Source organism: Heterodontus francisci, chromosome 2, assembly GCF_036365525.1.
Source record: "Heterodontus francisci isolate sHetFra1 chromosome 2, sHetFra1.hap1, whole genome shotgun sequence".
Lineage (NCBI taxonomy): Eukaryota > Metazoa > Chordata > Chondrichthyes > Heterodontiformes > Heterodontidae > Heterodontus > Heterodontus francisci.
Window position 1 is genome coordinate 41345883 of NC_090372.1, and position 19819 is coordinate 41365701.

At 41.0% G+C, this 19819-nt stretch overlaps 1 protein-coding gene across 3 annotated transcripts in view; it reads left to right on the plus strand.

Moving 5' to 3' along the window:
* rbfa (ribosome binding factor A) overlaps window positions 1-19819 on the plus strand; it is a 41453-nt gene that overhangs the window by 15432 nt on the left and 6202 nt on the right. For 2 of the 3 annotated variants that reach the window (XM_068057346.1, XM_068057351.1), the window contains exons 3-7: window positions 1197-1370; window positions 3628-3740; window positions 3930-4014; window positions 4280-4365; window positions 5535-8219. In XM_068057346.1, coding sequence (XP_067913447.1) covers window positions 1197-1370; window positions 3628-3740; window positions 3930-4014; window positions 4280-4365; window positions 5535-5967 — 891 coding nt within the window. In that variant the 3' untranslated portion in view covers window positions 5968-8219. The remainder of the gene's footprint in view (window positions 1-1196; window positions 1371-3627; window positions 3741-3929; window positions 4015-4279; window positions 4366-5534; window positions 8220-19819) is intronic. The other variant, XM_068057361.1, reaches the window with a different exon arrangement.

A 19819-nucleotide genomic window follows, 5' to 3' on the forward strand; every position in this document is an offset into this window, starting at 1 on the left:
TTCATAACCACCTTATCTACCTGTGCTGCTGCCTTCAGTGATCTATGGACAAGTACACCAAGGTCCCTCTGTACTTCCTAGTTACAGAGAGTTGTCGATTTAAAACTTGTCACTGTGAAAGTAAGAAGGTAGGATAAATAATTTGTAAGAGTTTTGGAATACTTGGCGTCAGGGAGTAATTGAGGCAGAGACCATTATATTTTTTAAGGGAAGAGTAAATAAACATTTGAAACAAAGGAAAATACAGGGCAGCTAAGATGGGTACAGCAGCCGAGTCACAAGAGGCCCAATAAGGTGATTAAAAAAAAAACAATATTTTTTTATTACAGGCTTATTAGTGGCCCAGGGGCTCAGGGCTCCACAGGGAAACAGCTGTGTTTGGAATGATTCATGGGCACTGCAATCTCCAGGAGCTTTGCTTGTTCCTAGTCACTTGATAGATTAGATTATGAGATTAGAGATACAGCACTGAAACAGGCCCTTCGGCCCACCGAGTCTGTGCCGACCAGCAACCACCCATTTATACTAATCCTACACTAATCCCATATTCCTACCAAACATCCCCATCTGTCCCTATATTTCCCTACCACCTACCTATACTAGTGACAATTTATAATGGCCAATTTACCTACCAACCTGCAAGTCTTTTGGCTTTTAACTTACAACCTCAGATTCATTAGCACCTTAAACTCTGTTAAGTAAACATAGGCCTAGATCAGTGTGAATTTTGTTCCTTTAAAGTAACACATTTCTACCTAAGCAGTAGAATAATGTATTGTGCATTACATGATGTAACACTTCTGCATTAATAAAACGCAGCGATTTGAATGAGCAGTTAATCTGTATTTTTGATGGTATTTGTTGAATGAGAAATATTGGCCTGGATATGGGGAGAATGGTGATATGGGATTTTCCTCAAAATGCGAATGGATCACTTCATCGAAAGAGCAACAATGCACCACTGGAGAGTTGGACTTCATCATGTGCTGTAGTGGGGTTTAAGTCCACAAGTTTCTGATTTAGAAGCTAAAGCATTATTGACTGGTCCAAGTTGAAACCTTAGAACCTGAGTTGAGATCAAACTCACTGGATTTGGCCCAGTTTGGACCTACCTGGTTATTACTTGTTTAAAAAGTAGGATCTTATTTATCATTGTGATTTACAGTTGCTTGGTTCTATTTACTGTTTTTGTATAGCTTTACAAGCCCTCCAGTTTGGCGAATGTATTGAAACCTCAACGCAAGATGCAGAAGGAGGATACTTTCCGAATGAGAACACTCAATAATGTTCTTTATAAAGCAATCACAGAGCTGTTGAACAGTAATGAAGTCAACCCAGAAGTATATGACCACAAAGTTGAGCTATCCAAAGTATGTACAAATTTATCTTAATGTAGTGTTCTATCCAAAAGTGGAGTGCAGGAGAAGGATTCAATAGTGAAAGTTCATCAGTGTGCAATATTCTTGCATGCATTGGTGCTGAACTGTATTTTTTTTTAGAAGCAACATTGTACATGGTAATGTTGTAGGGCAAGAAGACCATCTAGTTATCATTCTGAACCTCCTATCAGGTTTCTTATCTGATTGTCGAAATAAAAGCTCTATTTCTTAATAGGAATTCATCCAGTATTTTATTTAAAACCTACCATGATTTTCTGTTCCATTACTCCCTTGCAACCCCCCCCCCCTCCCAAAACCCCAACTACCATCCTGTGGTAACCTGTTCCAAAGTACCATACGATACAAAAATATGCCTACGTTTCCACTTGTCCTATCACTTCCATCATTTTAATAGTGTCTCCTACAGGCCTGTGTCTGAAAGAACAACTTTGCTAAATTCAGATTTTCCATACCTGTCAAACTCTTTGCTGTATGACATGCCACCTGCAGAGAGTAAAGTCCCAAGGTGGACAACCTTTCCTCAACTCAGCCCTTTGAAATAAGCCTTGTAATCCTCATCTGTACCACATCTTTCCTGTAGTACAGAGACCAAAACCAATCGTTTATAATCCATCTGGAAACTCACCAAGGCCATATAAAATACAACACTGCATTTAGCTTACGGTTTACCCTCCTTGATGCACATTAAACATTTTACTTTCTTAACTGTTGAACATGGAAACAACAATTTGAACAATCTATTCTGCAGAAATATATACTTTATTCACTTCTTCCATCTAATCTTAGGTTGGATTCCATCTACCACCCTCTGCCCATTTTCCTAACCAAATGCAGGTGCCTTTGGATTATCTCCCATCCCATGGACATGCATTTGTGAAACAGCCAAATGCTTTCCTGAATCCAGGTAAATAACCTGCATTAAATCACTGTTAACAACTCTAGTGTATAACCTCTGCAAAGAAACCTGGTAAATTGATCAGACACAACTTACCCTTCTGACTCCATTACTGCTCCTTTTAATTAGACTCTGTCCTTCCATATGATCCCTTATGCTACCTTGATCAAAGTCTACAACACTCCCTCCACAGTCAAGGTAAAGTTCAAGTCTTTTTGAGTTGAGCTTTTGCCCCTTGCTCCTTTTTTTTTTAAAGCTAGGGGATCATATTTGCTACTTTTGAATTGGGATGCTACCCGGTTGCAATAAGCTCTGAAGGATATGGGTGAGAAGATTTGGAATTTCTTCGGTCAACTCTGTTAACACCCTTGGTGGAAATTGCTAGCGCTTGAAGCCTAAGGAGTTCTAGTCTGGTCTCTCCTTTACACACTTCCCTGTACTTAAGCATCTTTCTCCCTCGTTCTCATTACTTCCCTGTGGCTAAAATACAATGACTTCTAATTCTGCCACTTGCCAGTCTTCAGATACCATCTTCTATGCAAAGAAAACTTGATGTATTTAGGATGGCACATGGTGGATTGTTTTTAGTGCTGTGTGAAAATTCTACAAATTGATTTGGATATCTGCCTTCATGCTTCCTCAGCCTCTTGACTGAATATCAGTTGTCTCTTAACACTCAAATGTAACTTATTCTCATATATGTGAAAACAGGTGTCTTTATGGGTCCTTCCTGTTATGTGATTGTATTATTTGATTGTAACAAGAAATAAGTTGATTTAACAGGTGATTAGAATGAAATGAAAATTCTACAGTAGGAACAAAAGGTATGGGCTGGTAAGTGAGCTAGCAGTTACAGCTCAGAAATCGTCAAGAGAATTTTTCCCGTGAATTATATGTAGTGAGATTGCAAACATCTTTTATAAAGAATATGATTGATTTTGCTACAAATAACACGCAGCAAATCTTTTAGTTATCTTACAATAAAAGTGTAAGAAAATAAACAAAATCTGTGGGGAAAGTGCTATGGAAAATCTTCCCTTGGTTTTGATATTTTTAAAGTTATGAAATATGTAATCCAAAGAGTAGAACCTCTACTCTCTAGATTAAATATTTCATCCTTTGGTTTCTTAAAGAGAATTAGATGTTCTCTTATATGAAGTCAGAAAATTATTTGTGATGGTATAATAATACTGGATGATAACCCAGCTGCAATGATAGTAGGTTTTTAAACACCCTGAACTGACTCCTGGCAATCTAATAGTCAAGATCGAATCCACAGCTGTACAGAGTGCAACGGTGCATTGATATTGGGATGTGCTGCTGATCTTATAGGTTATGTTGACTGTGGATTTTTCGGCATGTCGAGCTTACTGGGTGGCAAGTGGTTCAGTGGAAAAAGATGACCATGTTCAGCAAGTCTTAGAAAAATATTCCCCTCGTGTCAGGTAAGTGTCATCACTTTTCTATTAAATAGTGCCCGATCATTACACTGGTGCTTAGATGTTAACTAAACCATATTTGGTATATCTATAGTTTTCAATGCAACATTCATAAAAACAGGATAATGAGAATTTACTGATTTAGAGGTGGACAAATTCCAATCAAGTCAAAATATATCTTTTTAAAATTTCCAGACACCTTCTCATTACCCAGCAAGTTATGGGCAGCGTTCCTCCAGTGGTCTTTGTTAAAGACCGTCAGCAAGCAGCGATAGCTGAGGTGGGCAGTAATCCTTGTGTTGAATTTCTGTGATGAAATGAAGTGCAAATAGAAAGCCTGCATGCCAACAAATGAGGCTTCATATATCGCTATACCTTTATAGTCTGTCCTGAGCAGAATAGGCTACAAGAACATGATGTATTTGTTGTGGACAGTTTGATAAGATAAGAAAATAAGAAAGATAAAAGTGAATTCATGTATATCTTTCTAATATACACCCTTTTAAAGCACACAGTATTAAAACAAATTTTACTTGCTGTTACAGGTAGAAAGGTTGTTAGAAATTGCCGATTATGGCTCTGAAGAAGAGGCTGTGGATATTGCACATGTTTGGAACTCAAAGCATTTTAGGTAACTGCCATTTATAACATTATAAACAATGCTGCAAATTTATTTCATCTTTTTAACAAAACTAAAGGAAGGACCAGGATATTGGTAACTAATGTCATGTATTTCTTCCATGCATGCCATGTTAACTCATACTCGCACAGATGGATTTTTGACAAGTTCAGCAGGTGTACTTGCAGTGAATCCCAACATGTGATATTATTTTGTCTGGGCACAATATTTGCATGCATTAAACTAGTTACCAGGTCATTTTAATCCATGTTGCACTATGCTGATAAAAGGAGAGCACTGTAGCAGTACAGCATTTAATTCTTGGAGAAAAGGAAAAAGGACTGAGAGCTTCCCAAAGAACCCATCTTCTATAGTGATAGAGCAGACTTGGCAATGGATTTATTTTTCTTTGTACCACGGGGGCATCTGTTGAGGATGTGTTTATTGCCTATCCCTGGATGTCCCAAATGTTTTTGCAAGTGAGTTGCTTGCTAGTGCCATTTCAGAGGGCATTTAAGAGTCAACCACATACTGTGGACTAGAGTCACAGACCATTTGGGTTATTAATTAATCAGTGAGTTCTTTCAACAATCCAACTGGCTTATCTGTTGTTTCTTTCTCTGGTGCTAGCCTACAAATAACCAAATCCAATGAATTTCATTCCATAACTTGCATGAATTTACAATCCATCAGTTGCTAATTCAGTCCCTTAACCAGTTGAAGGCCTGCAGCCTACAGCATCCCATTCCCCTGGTTGCAGTAGAAAGACCTTAAAGCGGGGAATGGGTGGGAGGGAATGCTGATTCAATCAGATGCAAATTTGAGAAAATAACATTTTGCAATACAGTATATGTGTAATTTGAGACCTGACATACAGTAAGTGTAGCATGTTTGGGAGGAACAGGAACTTTGGACCTGTGGTTCCCAAAGGCCTCCATCACTGGGGTTTTCTTGGTATTATGTCTGGGTCTCTTATAGACGAATTGATAGAGATTGATTGCTATGGTTAGTCAACTCCATTATCATTGTATCATGTGGCTACTGGGGTGGTGATAGGTGAACTAGATGGACCTTAGCCTATTTTTATCTCTCATTTACTATGCACAGGAACGCATGATTGAAAAAAAAATTGAATTCTCTCTATCACCATGTCAGAAATGTGTTTTTTTTTCCCATTGTAGACAAGCTCCTCCAGACCCTGCTTTGAAGCCTACGTCTCAAGAATCTACTCCAGTCTTGTCAGACTTGCCTCCATCATCTCCTGAAGTGGATCTTTTTGGTATTGATCATGACTTACTGAACAGACAAATATTGGAATACAAAAAGAAAAGTAAAAAGTTATTGGAAACAAATAATTCTATGTTGTCAGAACAGCACCAGGAGCAACTAGCTTATCTTAAAAAACTAAAGAGAATGAAGAAGAAAAAATCCATGAACAAGCTTGATGATATCACACCTGAGATATACTTGTTAGAAAAATACAACATGGACTCTGCGTCACCTGACACATTCTCAGAAAGAGATGAACTGAAAGAAATGAATGAGGAAGTGAAAGAACTCGAAGAGGAGGAGGAAGATCCAAGAAATCAATTGAAAACTCCAAAAGAGACATAATTATTAGTGTGTTTGTTCCATTTCTCACTTTGCAATTTGTAATTAAATTTCTGTTCTTTAGTGCTGAGCTTTGCTTTTTTAAAAAAAAAACCCTTCACCTTCCCTAGGTTCCCTTTTTATGAAAAGGTACGTGTTGTGATTCTTCACATGGCAATCATTCTCCAATTCCAACTATTACTGCTTGTTAGTCATCTGAAAACTCCGTCAGAACTCCTCGGGTGTTGAGTAGTGGTGTGCATTGATGTTCCATCTTATTTTGCTGCAGAAGGTATGATGCAAGTTCATGTGTGCAGCTTGGCCTAGCAATATTGAAGTTGCAGTCCATCTAGCTGGTCCTAAAGTTCAAAATGTACTATACTACTCAGTTTGTTATAGCTTTCTCATGCCCCTCTTTCACCAAAGAAAGTAATAGTTACTGAGTCCAGCTGTCGGGGAGAAATTGAGGTCTATTGAGCATGGTAACCCTAGTGTTGGTTATCACTTGATTTCCCCACCCACTTTGAATTTCTTTTCCTTGGGTGTTCTTTCAGTTACTGTCATACTTGGAGGGTGGGGGGGATGTGTACTGCAAGAGCCATTTTTATTGATGATGTGCTTGTTTTAAAAGATTACAATAATGCTTCAAATTTATATTCCACTGTAGGATTAATTGTTTCCACTGTGACAGCACCAGATCATCAAGTTTGATTTCCTGACTTCCATTTGTTTCTTTGGACTAAAAATGCTATAACTGTTATAGGATGAGGAATTATAGTATACCATTCTTCATTGTCTTTGAAAATAGATGGTCTATGCAAACAACTAGTAGCCAACATTTGAGAACAGTCAGCTATTACCCCTTATTGTCTGCTTAAGATGGATAATTGTTAGTGAAAGGGCTAACTAGATGGACTGAATATTCTCTCTCCCCTTCAGTATCATTTTTTTAAGTTATTTGAATTCATTCAGTGTTTAAAAAGATTTATAGAAACTTTTTTTAAAGAAAACTATTTACTCCACTTTTACATCCCTCCCACCAATCCCCACACCCTGCCACCACCTTCCTGAAAGTGGCAGCTCATGTTGGATACAGCCCTCGTAATCTTGGCGTCTTGTAAACTTGGGCTCTGAGTCAAAAATGTGAGGATTCAGGAGCATCTCTGCAACTTGACCACAATCTAGGCTGACACTGCTGTATTGAGGAAGGACTGCATTGTCATTGTTGCACTTTTTCCAAAGAGGATCAGGGATATCTCCCATTGACCTGACATTCGTCCCTCAACCAGCACTACTCGAACTGATTAATAGTAGTTTGTGGGACCTTTTAAATGCCTGCAAATTGGCTACTACATTTGCCTAGAAAAGTAAAAAATCTCTTCTGCACCTTCTCAAGGACCCTCACATCCTTTCTAAAATGTGGTAACCAGATTGTGGTCTAACCAGAGCTTTATAAAGGTTCAGCATAACTTCCTGCTTTTGTACCTCTAGTTATGAAGCCCAAGATCCCGTATGCTTTGCCAACCATTCTCTCATTATGTCCTGCCACCTTCAAAGATCGATGCACATGCATCCCCAGCTCACTCTTTCTCTTGTGCCATTACGTCTATATTGCCTCTCCCTATCCCTTCTGCCAAAATGCATCACCTCACACTTCTCTATTAAATTCCATCTGCCACTTGTCTGCCCATTCTGCCAGCCTATGTCCTGTGTTATCCAACTGTTTTTTTTGGGGGGAAATCTGTACTGTGTCTTTAAGTCAGCAAAGGATAAGTACAGCTTTAAGAACAAGCCAGCCTCAGGAGTTAGAAATGGTGCATTTTGGTTGCTGTTGGATACAACCCTACAGAGTGGAAGAACCAGCCATCTTCAAATGTGCATCGTGTTTGCCTTGGATCCAGCCACTCAGAGACTGAGAATCAATTATACAATGTTGCAATTAAATTTTAAACTGGCTTCTAGTGGAGATAGACTGTTCTAACACAGACAGCCGGACCAGCATGAACGGCACAGAGATCTCTGATCATTTAAACTGAAGGAAGGGAAGTTAGACTGACAATCTTTTATCCCTCAAATTCTGAAGCCAAATTGATTCATTGAAAAGTGTTTGCGAGTGACTGATCAATGGTGGTCATCGCTGGATGAACGAGGAATTGAAGCTTCGGATGTTAGACATTATTATTCCCATCGGACGGTTGTGAGGACTTCAAGCAACCTTGGACTGTTTCACATTGGAAGATTCCACTTCAGGAGCGTAAATCTTCACGGACTTTATTGTATGTATTTTATTTTAAATGTTTATATCTTAGTGTTTAACTGTTTAATTAGAAAAGATTTAATAATTTATTGCTAAAGACACCTGGTTTGGTTCGCCTCATGCGGGCGGTTAATAGATGGTTCAATTCGGCTATGGTTTTCTTTAATTTGGAAAGTTTAAAGTGATATGTTAGGTGATCTGTGACGGGATGCGACTGAATTGATAGTGCATTTCTCCCACCGCAATCAGAATCATATATTTTGATTGGGGACTTTGTCCTGAGCGGTCGAACGTAACACCTGTTAGTCATTATAAAAGGGATTCCTTCTTCCATTCTGACCTAGTTAGACATGTTTTGATCATGTAAACCATTAATTTCAGCCCACATGTACCAACTTATCAAGCAGTGAGGCCTGTCTCCTTTTCTCACTTGACTTAGAAGGTAAAACCTGTTTGGAGCCTGGTAGCCAAGCAGGGATTAGCATTTTTAGTATCATAGTACAAACTTGGGTGGGATGGAAAAATCATATATCATTCTACATCCCTTGCATGGGTTTGAGCACCTGGACAGGATTCAAGAGCAACATTTCAGTAACAGAAGATTTGACACTGGCTCAGGAAATAAATGTTGGCCATTCCTGATCCATATTGGCCATTGTAAATTTCCCCTACCACCTACCTATACTAGGGGCATATAAGGACAGGTGGGGATGTGGTAGGAATATGGGATTAGTGTAGGATTAGTATAAATGGGTGGTTGATGGTCGGCACAGACTCGGTGGGCCGAAGGTCCTGTTTCAGTGCTGTATCTCTAAATAGAAAACTATAGAAATATGCAGCCCAAAAAGTGATTAGAACAGATGTGAAACAGTCAACCTATTTAGCTGAAGGTAAGGTTCTGACTGTATAAGCCACATGTCAATAAAGTACAATATATTATACTGAAAATACAGTATTTTCTGTACTGCACTGAACTATTTACCTGAGATTGTGATCCACGGAGGAAGATGGGAGATCGGGAATTCATGAGACTCACCAGATGTAGGCGAGTTTAGTTTTTTTTTATAGTAGTATAGTAGCACTGAACTTTGAGATTTTTAGTCTAATAACTAATTTAAGTATCTTATTTATAATATGGATAGTTTTATTTACAAGAGGGTAAAAACAGTTGGCCATTTTCTTGGGGGTTCTTCCAATCAGTTGCTGTAACTTTGGTGGAAACCCCATATGCCCAGGATTTAGAGGTTGCTATTCCAAACTTACAGTAGCTGATCAGGAAAACCCCTGAAGAAATTGCTGGAGGTTTTCCCTGTCCCTCTTCTGTACTGGTAAATCAAGGCAAAACTACTACACTGCCAGTAAGGAGTGGAATGAATGAATGAGAAGGCTTTGACTGGTTAGTCTCCCTTCACAATTATTTCCATTGGAGTAAGAAAGCAAAGCCATGGATCCTATCTGACATTTTCAACTTTTGAAAACCCACCAAAAGTGAGTTGCTGAAAAGTTCAATTATGTAAAATTGAACTACCTATAGTGGCAAATGGAATCCAAATTATGTGTTCATTCTGCTTCCAATTGATAGCTTAACCACAAATGAGTCAAAAAAGTGGCGTGGCCTGCCATTTCAATTTACCACCCTGCTGTTGTACCCACATTTCTATCCTGGGCCTGCTGCATTGTTCCAGTGAAGATCAATGCAAGCTCGAAGAACAACACCTTGTTTTCCGAATAGGCACTCTACAGCCTTCTGGACTCAACTTGATAAATACTGTGGCTACAATAGCAGATCAGACTGGGCATTCTGCAGCAAGTAACCCACCTGATCCCCCAAAGCCTGCCCACCACCTACAAGACTCAAGTCAGGGGTGTGATGGAATATTCTCCATTTGCCTAGATGAGTGTGGCTCCTACAACACTCAGGAAGCTCCATCATCCAGGACAAATAACCCGCTTAATTGGCACCCCATTTACCAGCTTAAACATTCACTCCCTCCACCACTGATCGACAGTGGCAGCAGTGTGTACCATATACAAGATGCACTGCAGCAACTCACCACACCTCCTTCAACTGCATCTTCCAAACCCATGACCTCTTCCACCTGGAAGGACAATAAGAGCAGATGCATGGGAAGACCACAACCTGCAAGTTCCCCTCCAAGTCTCACTAGCCATTGATTCCATTTCCCACCTGGCCACTGTTTTCAGCTGAACCTGAAAGTTCACAATCTCCGTATTAGTAGGTTATTCTAATGCCCCCTTCTGTCTTTTTGCTAGCTTTTTGAAGTCGGGCAGATAATATAGAAAGCAAGATAAATGCAAAGCCTAGATGAAGAAAGCTATAAAGCTAATTTGGAAATATATTGCCGTTCCTTCACTATCGCTGGGTCAAAATCCTGGAACTCCATCCCTAACAGCACTGTGGACGTACCTGCACCAGATGGACTGCAGTGGTTCAAGAAGGCAGCTCACTATCACCTTCTCAAGGGCAATTAGGAATGGGCAAGAAATGCTGGCCTTGCTAGCAATACCCGCATCCAATGAAAGAAAAAAACTCATAATTGGGTCTTAAAGGCAGATGTTATAAATTGCACATATGGTGCAGAGCTTTGTGTGCTAGGAGCACGTAGCCAGAAATCAGGCAAATCCTGCCGACAAGGATCTGCAATCAAAATCATTAGCTAATTTGTCGAATCTGATGTATTTTTGGATTATGTTCAAGTGCAGCAGTATGTAGAGAGCTAGAAGGATCCGAGGATAGATCCTTGGGAGACTCCAGAGCTAATAGTGTGGAAATAGGAAGAGAAGCCATAGCAGGGGTTTCTCTGGCTATGACAATAGATAAGAATGGAACCAGGCAAGGGCCATTTAGCTGGACAACCGAATCAAAGCTGCCTTGAGGTCATCTTGTAGTACTGCTAGAAGGCAGGTCTCGAGATTGTATCTGCAACTAATGAATCCATGCCTGTGTACATTGTACTGCATGATGATAAAGTGCATACTCAAATGCTCTTTCCATCTTTGCAGAATTTCTTCTTGAGTTGGACATTTGTTGCTATTAACCTTGTTTATAACACTAACCCTGTATGATTTTCAGTTTTGGATTGGAATGTTTGGTAGCTTTACATGCATGTTTCTAGATCTTTACATGCTGCTGCTCAGGGACAAAATCGGGAAATGCATCAGATTCCATAAATACGCCAATGACATCCAGGTTTATATCATCACCACCTCTCTCGACCCCTACACTACCCCTAATTTGTCATGCTTGTTTGACATCCAGAAATATTCTCCAATTCAATATTGGGAAGACCAAAGCCATTACCTTTGTCTTCCCACAAATTTTGTTTACTGGCCATTGATTCCATTCCCCACTTGGCCACTGTTTTCAGCTGAACCTGACTGTTCACAATCTCCGTATTAGTAGTTATTCTAATGCCGGCCTTCTGTCTTTTTGCTAAATTTTTGAAGTTGGGCAGATAATATAGAAAGTCTAGATGGAGAAAGCTATAAAAAGGGTGTTAATGGTCAAGGAGACTATAAAAGAAAACAATCAAAAAAATTTTAAGTGCCAAGTAGATATTCCATTTAATTCCTCCCAGGATCCCCACCATCTTAGATGGCAGTGTACAGCCAATTCTGTTCCGTCCACATGACACTAAGAGGAGGTTGAGTACATTGGAAAGATTGAAGGTTAAGGGTTTTGACAAAGTTCCACCTATAATGCTGAAGGCCTGTACACCAAAATAAGATGATTCCTAATACTTCTGCATCAGCTAAGTTATGACAGTAAAACAACACTAGCATCTACTCAACTGAGAAGAAAATTGCCCAGATATGCACCATTCACAAAAGGTGAGACAACTATGAGCCAGTTACTGAAGCAAAGGAGGTTAAGGGGAGATTTGATAGAGGTCTACAAGATTATGACATGCTTAGATAGAAAAAGAAAAATTGATCCCATTAACTGATGGTACAAGGACTAAGAGACACGGATTGAAGGTTTTGGGCAAGAGATGCAGGGGAAATGTGAGGAAGAAATTTTTTTACGCAGCGTGTGGTAATGGCCTGGAACTTTCCCACGAGGGTAGTAGAAGCAGAGACAATGATTTCAAATACAAATTGGATGGGCACTTGAAGGATATAAACTTGCAGGTGTACGGGGATCGAGTGGGGGGTGGGGTGGGGTGGGACTGACTGGATTGCTCTGCAGAGAGCCAGCATGGACTGGATAGGTCAAATGGCTGCCTCCTTTGCTGTAAATGACTGAGAAATGGAGCTGTTCACCAATGCTCTGACAGTATTCAGCTCCATTCTCAACTCCTCCAATAATGAAGCAGCTCATTTTAGCCTACAGCAGTACCTGGACAACATTCAGGATTGAGTAACATTCATGGTGCATGAGTGCTCAACCAGCTGACCTACAAAGACACCAGCATCACAGAGTTCCCCTGCATCAATATCCTCTGAGTCACTAGTCACCAAAAGCTTGCCTCTCAGGATCTTATATGTTTCAATCAAGTCACCTCTTACTCTCCTAAACTCCAGAGGATACAATGCTTCCTGCCTCCACTCCTGAACAGCCAAGCTCTAATTTTAAGATTATGTCCCCTTGTTCTCCCCTTGCTCCACCAGAGGAAATAGTTTCTATCTGCACGTTATCATCTGAATCATTTATATCACCCAATGTCATCTTAAATACCTCAATTAAATCACCCCATAATTTTCTATACTCAAGGGAATACAAGCCTATTCTATGCAACCCTTTTTAAGCCATAATGTAGCCTTTTTAGCCCCAGTATCATTCTGATAAATCTGCACTCCACCCCCTCCAAGGTCAATATATTCATTCTGAGATGTGGTTACCAGAACTGAATGCATTACTCTACCTGGAGTCTAACCAGAGCTTTACAGAACTGTAAATAACTTCCACCCCTTTGTAGTCCAATGCTCTTGAGAAAAAGGACAATATTCCATTAGCATTTTAAATTCTTTTTTGTATCTAGGCAGTAGTGATTTCTGTACTTGGATCCCTAAATCTCTCTGCTCCTCCACAGTTCCGAGCTTCTTAGCAAATCTTTCATAGGTCTAAAGTGGATGATCTCATGCAGTTTTGCCCATTCACTTAATCTGTCAATGTCCGTTTGCAACTTTATGCTCACATCTACACTATTTATTGTGCCACCTAACTTGGTGTTGTCAGCAAACTTGAATATATGGCTCGCGATCTGTACAGATTCTGTGGGACACCACTAGTCACATACGAACATACGAATTAGGAGCAGAAGTAGGCCATTCGGCTCCTCTAGCCTGCTCCGCCATTCAATAAGATCATGGCTATTCTGTTTGTGTTTCGACTTACACGCTCCCATCTACCCCCGATAACCTTTGATTCCCTTGCCTAAAAAGAATTTACCTACCTCTGCCTTAAAAATATTCAATGTCCCTGCCCCACCACCTTCTGAGTCAGAGTTCCAAGGTCGCACAACCCTCTAAGAGAAAAGGAGGAGGTATTGGGTGTCTTGCAAAGCATTAAGGTAGATAAGTCCCCAGGGCCTGATGGGATCTACCTAGAATACTGAGGGAGGCAAGGGAAGAAATTGCTGGGGCCTTGACAGAAATCTTTGCATCCTCATTGGCTACAGGTAAGGTCCCAGAGGACTGGAGAATAGCCAATGTTGTGCCATTGTTTAAGAAGGGTGGCAAGGATAATCCAGGAAATTATAGGCCGGTGAGCCTTACGTCAGTGGTAGGGAAACTATTGGAGAGGATTCTTCGGGACAGGATTTACTCCCATTTGAAAACAAACGAACTTATTAGCGAGAGACAGCATGGTTTTGTGAAGGGGAGGTCGTGTCTTACTAATTTGATTGAGTTTTTTGAGGAAGTGACGAAGATGATTGATGAAGGAAGGGCAGCGGATGTTATCTATATGGACTTTAGTAAAGCCTTTGACAAGGTCCCGCATGGCAGACTGGTACAAAAGGTGAAGTCACACGGGATCAGAGGTGAGCTGGCAAGATGGATACAGAACTGGCTTGGTCATAGAAGACAGAGGGTATCAGTGGATGGGTGTTTTTCTGAATGGAGGGATGTGACTAGTGGTGTTCCGCAGGGATCAGTGCTGGGACCTTTGCTGTTTGTAGTATATATAAATGATTTGGAGGGAAATGTAGCTGGTCTGATTAGTAAGTTTGCGGACGACACAAAAGTTGGTGGAGTTGCGGATAATGATGAGGATTGTCAGAGGACACAGCAGGATATAGATCGGTTGGAGACTTGGGTGGAGAAATGGCAGATGGAGTTTAATCCGGACAAATGTGAGGTAATGCATTTTGGAAGGTCTAATGCAGGTGGGAGGTATACAGTAAATGGCAGAACCCTTAGGAGTATTGACAGGCAGAGAGATCTGGGCGTACAGGTCTACAGGTCACTGAAAGTGGCAATGCAGGTGGATAAGGTAGTCAAGAAGGCATACGGCATGCTTGCCTTCATCGGTCGGGGCATAGAGTATAAAAATTGGCAAGTCATGTTGCAGCTGTACAGAACCTTAGTTAGGCCACACTTAGAATATTGCGTGCGATTCTGGTCGCCACACTACCAGAAGGACGTGGAGGCTTTGGAGAGGGTACAGAGGAGGTTTACCAGGATGTTGCCTGGTCTTGAGGGCGTTAGCTATGAGGAGAGGTTGGAAAAACTCGGATTGTTTTCACTGGAACGACGGAGGTGGAGGGGCGACATGATAGAGGTTTACAAAGTTATGAGCGGCATGCACAGAGTGGATAGTCAGAAGCTTTTTCCCAGGGTGGAAATGTCAGTTACTAGGGGACATAGGTTTGATGTGCGAGGCAAGTTCTTTACACAGAGGGTGGTGAGTGCCTGGAACTTGCTGCCAGGGGAGGTGGTGGAAACAGATACGATAGCGACATTTAAGAGACATCTTGACAAATACATGAATAGGAAGGGAATAGAGGGATATGGGCCCCGGAAGTGCAGAAGGTGTTAGTTTAGGCAGGCATCAAGATCGGCGCAGGCTTGGAGGGCCGAATGGCCTGTTCCTGTGCTGTACTGTTCTTTATTCATTTCTGTCCTAAAAGGATGACCTCTAATTTTAAAAAGTGCCCCCTAGTTCTGGACTCACCCACAAGAGGAAACATCCCCTCCACATTCAGCCTGTCAAGACCATTCAGGATCTTATAAACTTCAATCAAGTCTCCCCTCACTCTTGTAAACTCCAATGAAAACAAGCCCAGTCTGTCCAACCTGCCCTCATAAGACAACCCGCTCATTCTAGGTATCAATCTGAACTGCCTCCAATGCATTCACATCCTTCTTTAAATAAGGAGACCAAAAGTGCACGTAGTGTTCAGGATGTGATCTCACCAATGCCCTGTATAACTGAAGCATAACATCCTTACTTTTATTTTCAATTCCTCTCATAGCGAAGGATAGCATTCCATTAGCCTTCTTTGTTACTTGCTGTACCTGCGTACTAACCTTTTGTGACTCATGCACTCGAACACTTAGATCCCTGTGCACCTTGGAATTCTGCAGTTGTTCGCCATTTAAGTAATACTCTGCTTTTTTTATTCTTTCTGCCAAAGTGAACAACTTCACATTTTCCCACATTATACTCCATCTGCCAGATTTTTGCCCACTCACTCAGCCTATCTATATCAGTCTGCAACCTCTTTCTGTCCTCTTCACAACATACTTTCCTGCCTATCTTTGTGTCATCTGCAGATTTAACTACTATGCCGTCGCTCCCCTCATCTAAGTCATTGATATAAATTGTAAAAAGTTGAGGCCCCAGCACAGATCCCTGCGGGACTCCACTCATCACATCCTGCCAATCAGAAAAGAACCCATTTATGCATACACTCTGCTTTCTGGCAGAAAGCAATCTTCCATCCATGCTAATATGTTACCCCCTACACCATGAGCTCCTACTTTGTGCAATAACTTTTGATGTGGCACCTTGTCAAATGCCTTCTGGAAATCCAAGTACAGTATGCCAACGGGCTCCCCTTTATCCACGGCACATTTTATTCCTTCAAACAACTCCAATAAATTGGTTAAGCATGATTTCCCTTTCACAAAGTCATGCTGACTATTCCCGATTACCTTGAGCTTTTCTAAGTGCCCAGCTATAGCCTCCTTAATCGATTCTAACACCTTCCCCACAACATACGTCAAGATAACTGGCCTATAGTTCCCTGTTTTCTGCCTCCGTCCCTTCTTGAGGGGTTATGTTTGCCACTTTCCAGTCTGATGGAACCTTTCCAGAATCTTGTGAATTTTGAAAAATAAACACCAACGCATCTACTACCTCATTAGCCACCTCTTTTAAAACCCTAGGATGAAACCCATCAGGACCCGGGGAGTTGTCGGCCCGCAGCTCCAACAGTTTGCTCAGTACCGCTTCCCTGGTGATTGTAATTTCACCAAGTTCCTCTCTTCCTTCCACCTCCTGATGTCCAGCTATTACTGGAATGTTTTTTGCATCCTCTGTAGTGAAGATGGAAGCAAAATATTTATTCATTTCATCCACCATTTCCGTATTATCTACTATTAACTTCCCATTCTCACTCTCTAGAGGACCAACACTCACTTTACTTACTCTTTTCCTTTTTAAATACTTTTCCCCCCCAAAATATACTTTATTCATAAAATTTGCAAAAATACATTACAAAACAGTTCAAATTTCACATTTCGGGAAGTATAATAGAGATCAGATTTCTTCGATACAGAAAACATGAAGTGCCTCACAATTCTTGCCATTCCATTTTAAATACACTGTAGATTGGCATTACATGCGTTATGACTGACCACTCCAGTCAAAGCCCCCAATCAGAATATACGATTCTAATTGTGGTGGGAGAAACGCACTGTTAACTCAATCCAGTCCCGCCACAGATCAGCTATCCTAACATTTTCAAACCTTCCAAATTAAAGAAAGACCCAGCCAAATTGTACCATCTATTAACCCCCGAATGAGGCTAACCAAACCAGGTGTTTGTAAATCAACAAATTAACTGTTTAATTAGAGAAACTAAATTCTTAAACACTACTAAGATATAAACAACATTTAAAATAGAAAAAATTAGAGTCCTTGCAGATTTACACTCCTGCTGAATGTGGAACAGTCCAAGGTTGTTTGAAGTTTTCACAGCCGTCCGATGGGGGCAAAAATGTTCTTCAACAGTAGAACAGGCCCTAGTCTAATTCAGAAGTCAGAGTAGTTGCTCCTTCTCCAGCGATGAATTTCAACAATTAACAACTTGCAAACACTTTTTAATGAATCAATTTGGCTTTAGAATTTTTGAGGGATAAAAGATTATCACAGTCTAACTTCCCTTCCTTCAGTTTAAATTACCAGAGATCTCTGTTTTGGCTTGACCTTTTAGAATTTTGAGAGAGAATAATAAATAACAGACTAAATTCTCTTCCTTCAGTTTAAATGGTCTGACAGCACCCGAAAGGAGCACTAACACACAGCTGTTTCTCAGTTAGAACAGTCTGTCTCAACTAAAGCCAGTTTTTCAGTTAGTTTCAAATGTCATTTGGCAACAATGTATCTTTCAATGCTCAGTCCAAATGGCTGTATTCCGGGCAACGAGAATGCTCTCTTTGAATCACAGTCTCTCCAAATGGCTGTCTTCCAGGCAACAACAATGCATTCCTTGACTCAGCTTCTGCATTCTTCCTGAAAAAAAACTGCAGGATCATAACACATAGAAAAAAACATATTTGGTGCATACAGCCCAAGGGGTTTTACATGGGTTCCAGACCCTCAGTACACTATGGTGGGAGGACCTTAACAGTGGCCTTTCCCCATTGAGCCTTTGCGGTGGCTGCCCCAAGCTTTAGTGTGTCCCTCAGCTTGTAGTCCTGGACCTTTGGAATGTGCCAGTCTGCAACAATCGGTCATGGACAACTCTTTGCTCTGGAAGACCAGCAAGTTTCAGGCAGACCAAAGTGCATCCTTCACCGAGTTGATGGTCCTCCAGCAACTGGTGATGTTTATCTCGGTGTGCGTCCCTGGGAACAGCCCGTAGAGCACAGAGTCCTGTGTTACAGAGCTACTCGGGATGAACCTCAACAAAAACTACTGCACCTCTTCCCAGACATGCTTTGCAAAGGCACATTCCAGAAGGAGGTGGGCAACAGTCTCTTCCCCACCACAGCCACCTCGAGGGCAGGGTGCAGAGGCGGTGAGACTCTGGGCGTGCAGGAAGGATCTGACAGGGAGGGCCCTTCTCACCACCAGCCAAGCTATGTCTTGGTGCTTGTTTGAAAGTTCTGGCCATGAAGCATTCTGCCAAGTGAGTTTGACAGTCTGCTCGGGGAACCATTTGACAGGATCCACCATCTCCTTTTCCTGTAGGGTCTTGAGCACATTCCGTGCAGACCACTGATAGATTGGTGGTCAAAGGTGTTTTTCTGCACAGACTTTTCCATGAAGGATAGGTGGTACGGCACAGTCCAACTGGATGGAGTGTTCCACGACAATGAGAACAGACCATCCTTCGCAACACCTTGGTGCTTTTTATTTTTAAATACCTGTAGAAACTCTTGCTATCCGTTTTTTACATTTCTAGCTAGTTGCTTCTCATACTCTAATTTCTTTCTCCTCATTAACCTTTAAGTCATTGTCTGCCGTTCTTGATATTCTGACCAATCATCTGACCTGCCACTCATCTTTGTGCAATGATATGCTTCTTCCTTAGATTTGATGCTTTCCTTAATTTCTTTAAGTTAACTACGGATGGTGAGTCCTTCCCTTAGAGTTTTTCTTTATAGTAGGAATATACTTATCCTGAGTATTCTGAAGTATCCCCTTAAATGTCTGCCATTGCTTCTCTATTGATCCATTACCTAGCCTAGTAACCCAGTTCACTTCAACAAGCTCAGCTTTCATGCCCACATAGTTGCCCTTATTTAGGTTTAAAATATTAGTCTTAGACTCACTCCTCTCTCTTTCAAACTGGATGTAAAATTCAATCATATTGTGGTTGCTGCTACCTAGAGGTGCCTTTACTCTGATATTAGTTAATCCTGTCACATTACACAATACCAAATCTAATATGACCTGCTCTCTGGTTGTTTCCAGAACGTGCTGCTCTAAGAAACTATCTCAAAGCATTCTGTGAACTCCTCATCCAGGCTATTATTGCCAATTAGATTTTTCCATTTATAATTAGATTAAAATCACCCATGATTATTGCTGTCCCTTTATCACAAGCACCCAATATTTCTTCTTGTACATTTTCTCCTACATTATGGTTACTATTAGGGAGCTTGTAGACCATTCCCACTAGAAACAGGAGCAGGAGTAGGCCATTCGACCCTTGGGGCCTGCTCCGCCATTCAAAAAAGATCATGGCTGATCGTCTAATTCAGTACCCTGTTCCTGCTTTCTCCCCATATCTCTTGATCCCTTTGGCATTAAGAAATAGATCTATCTCCTTCTTGAATATATTTAATAACATGGCCTCCACTGCTTTCTGCGGTAGAGAATTCCACAGGTTCACCACCCTCTGAGTGAAGAAATTTCTCCTCATCTCGGTTCTAAATGTCCTGAGACTGTGACATCGGGAACATCCTTCCTGCATCTAGCCT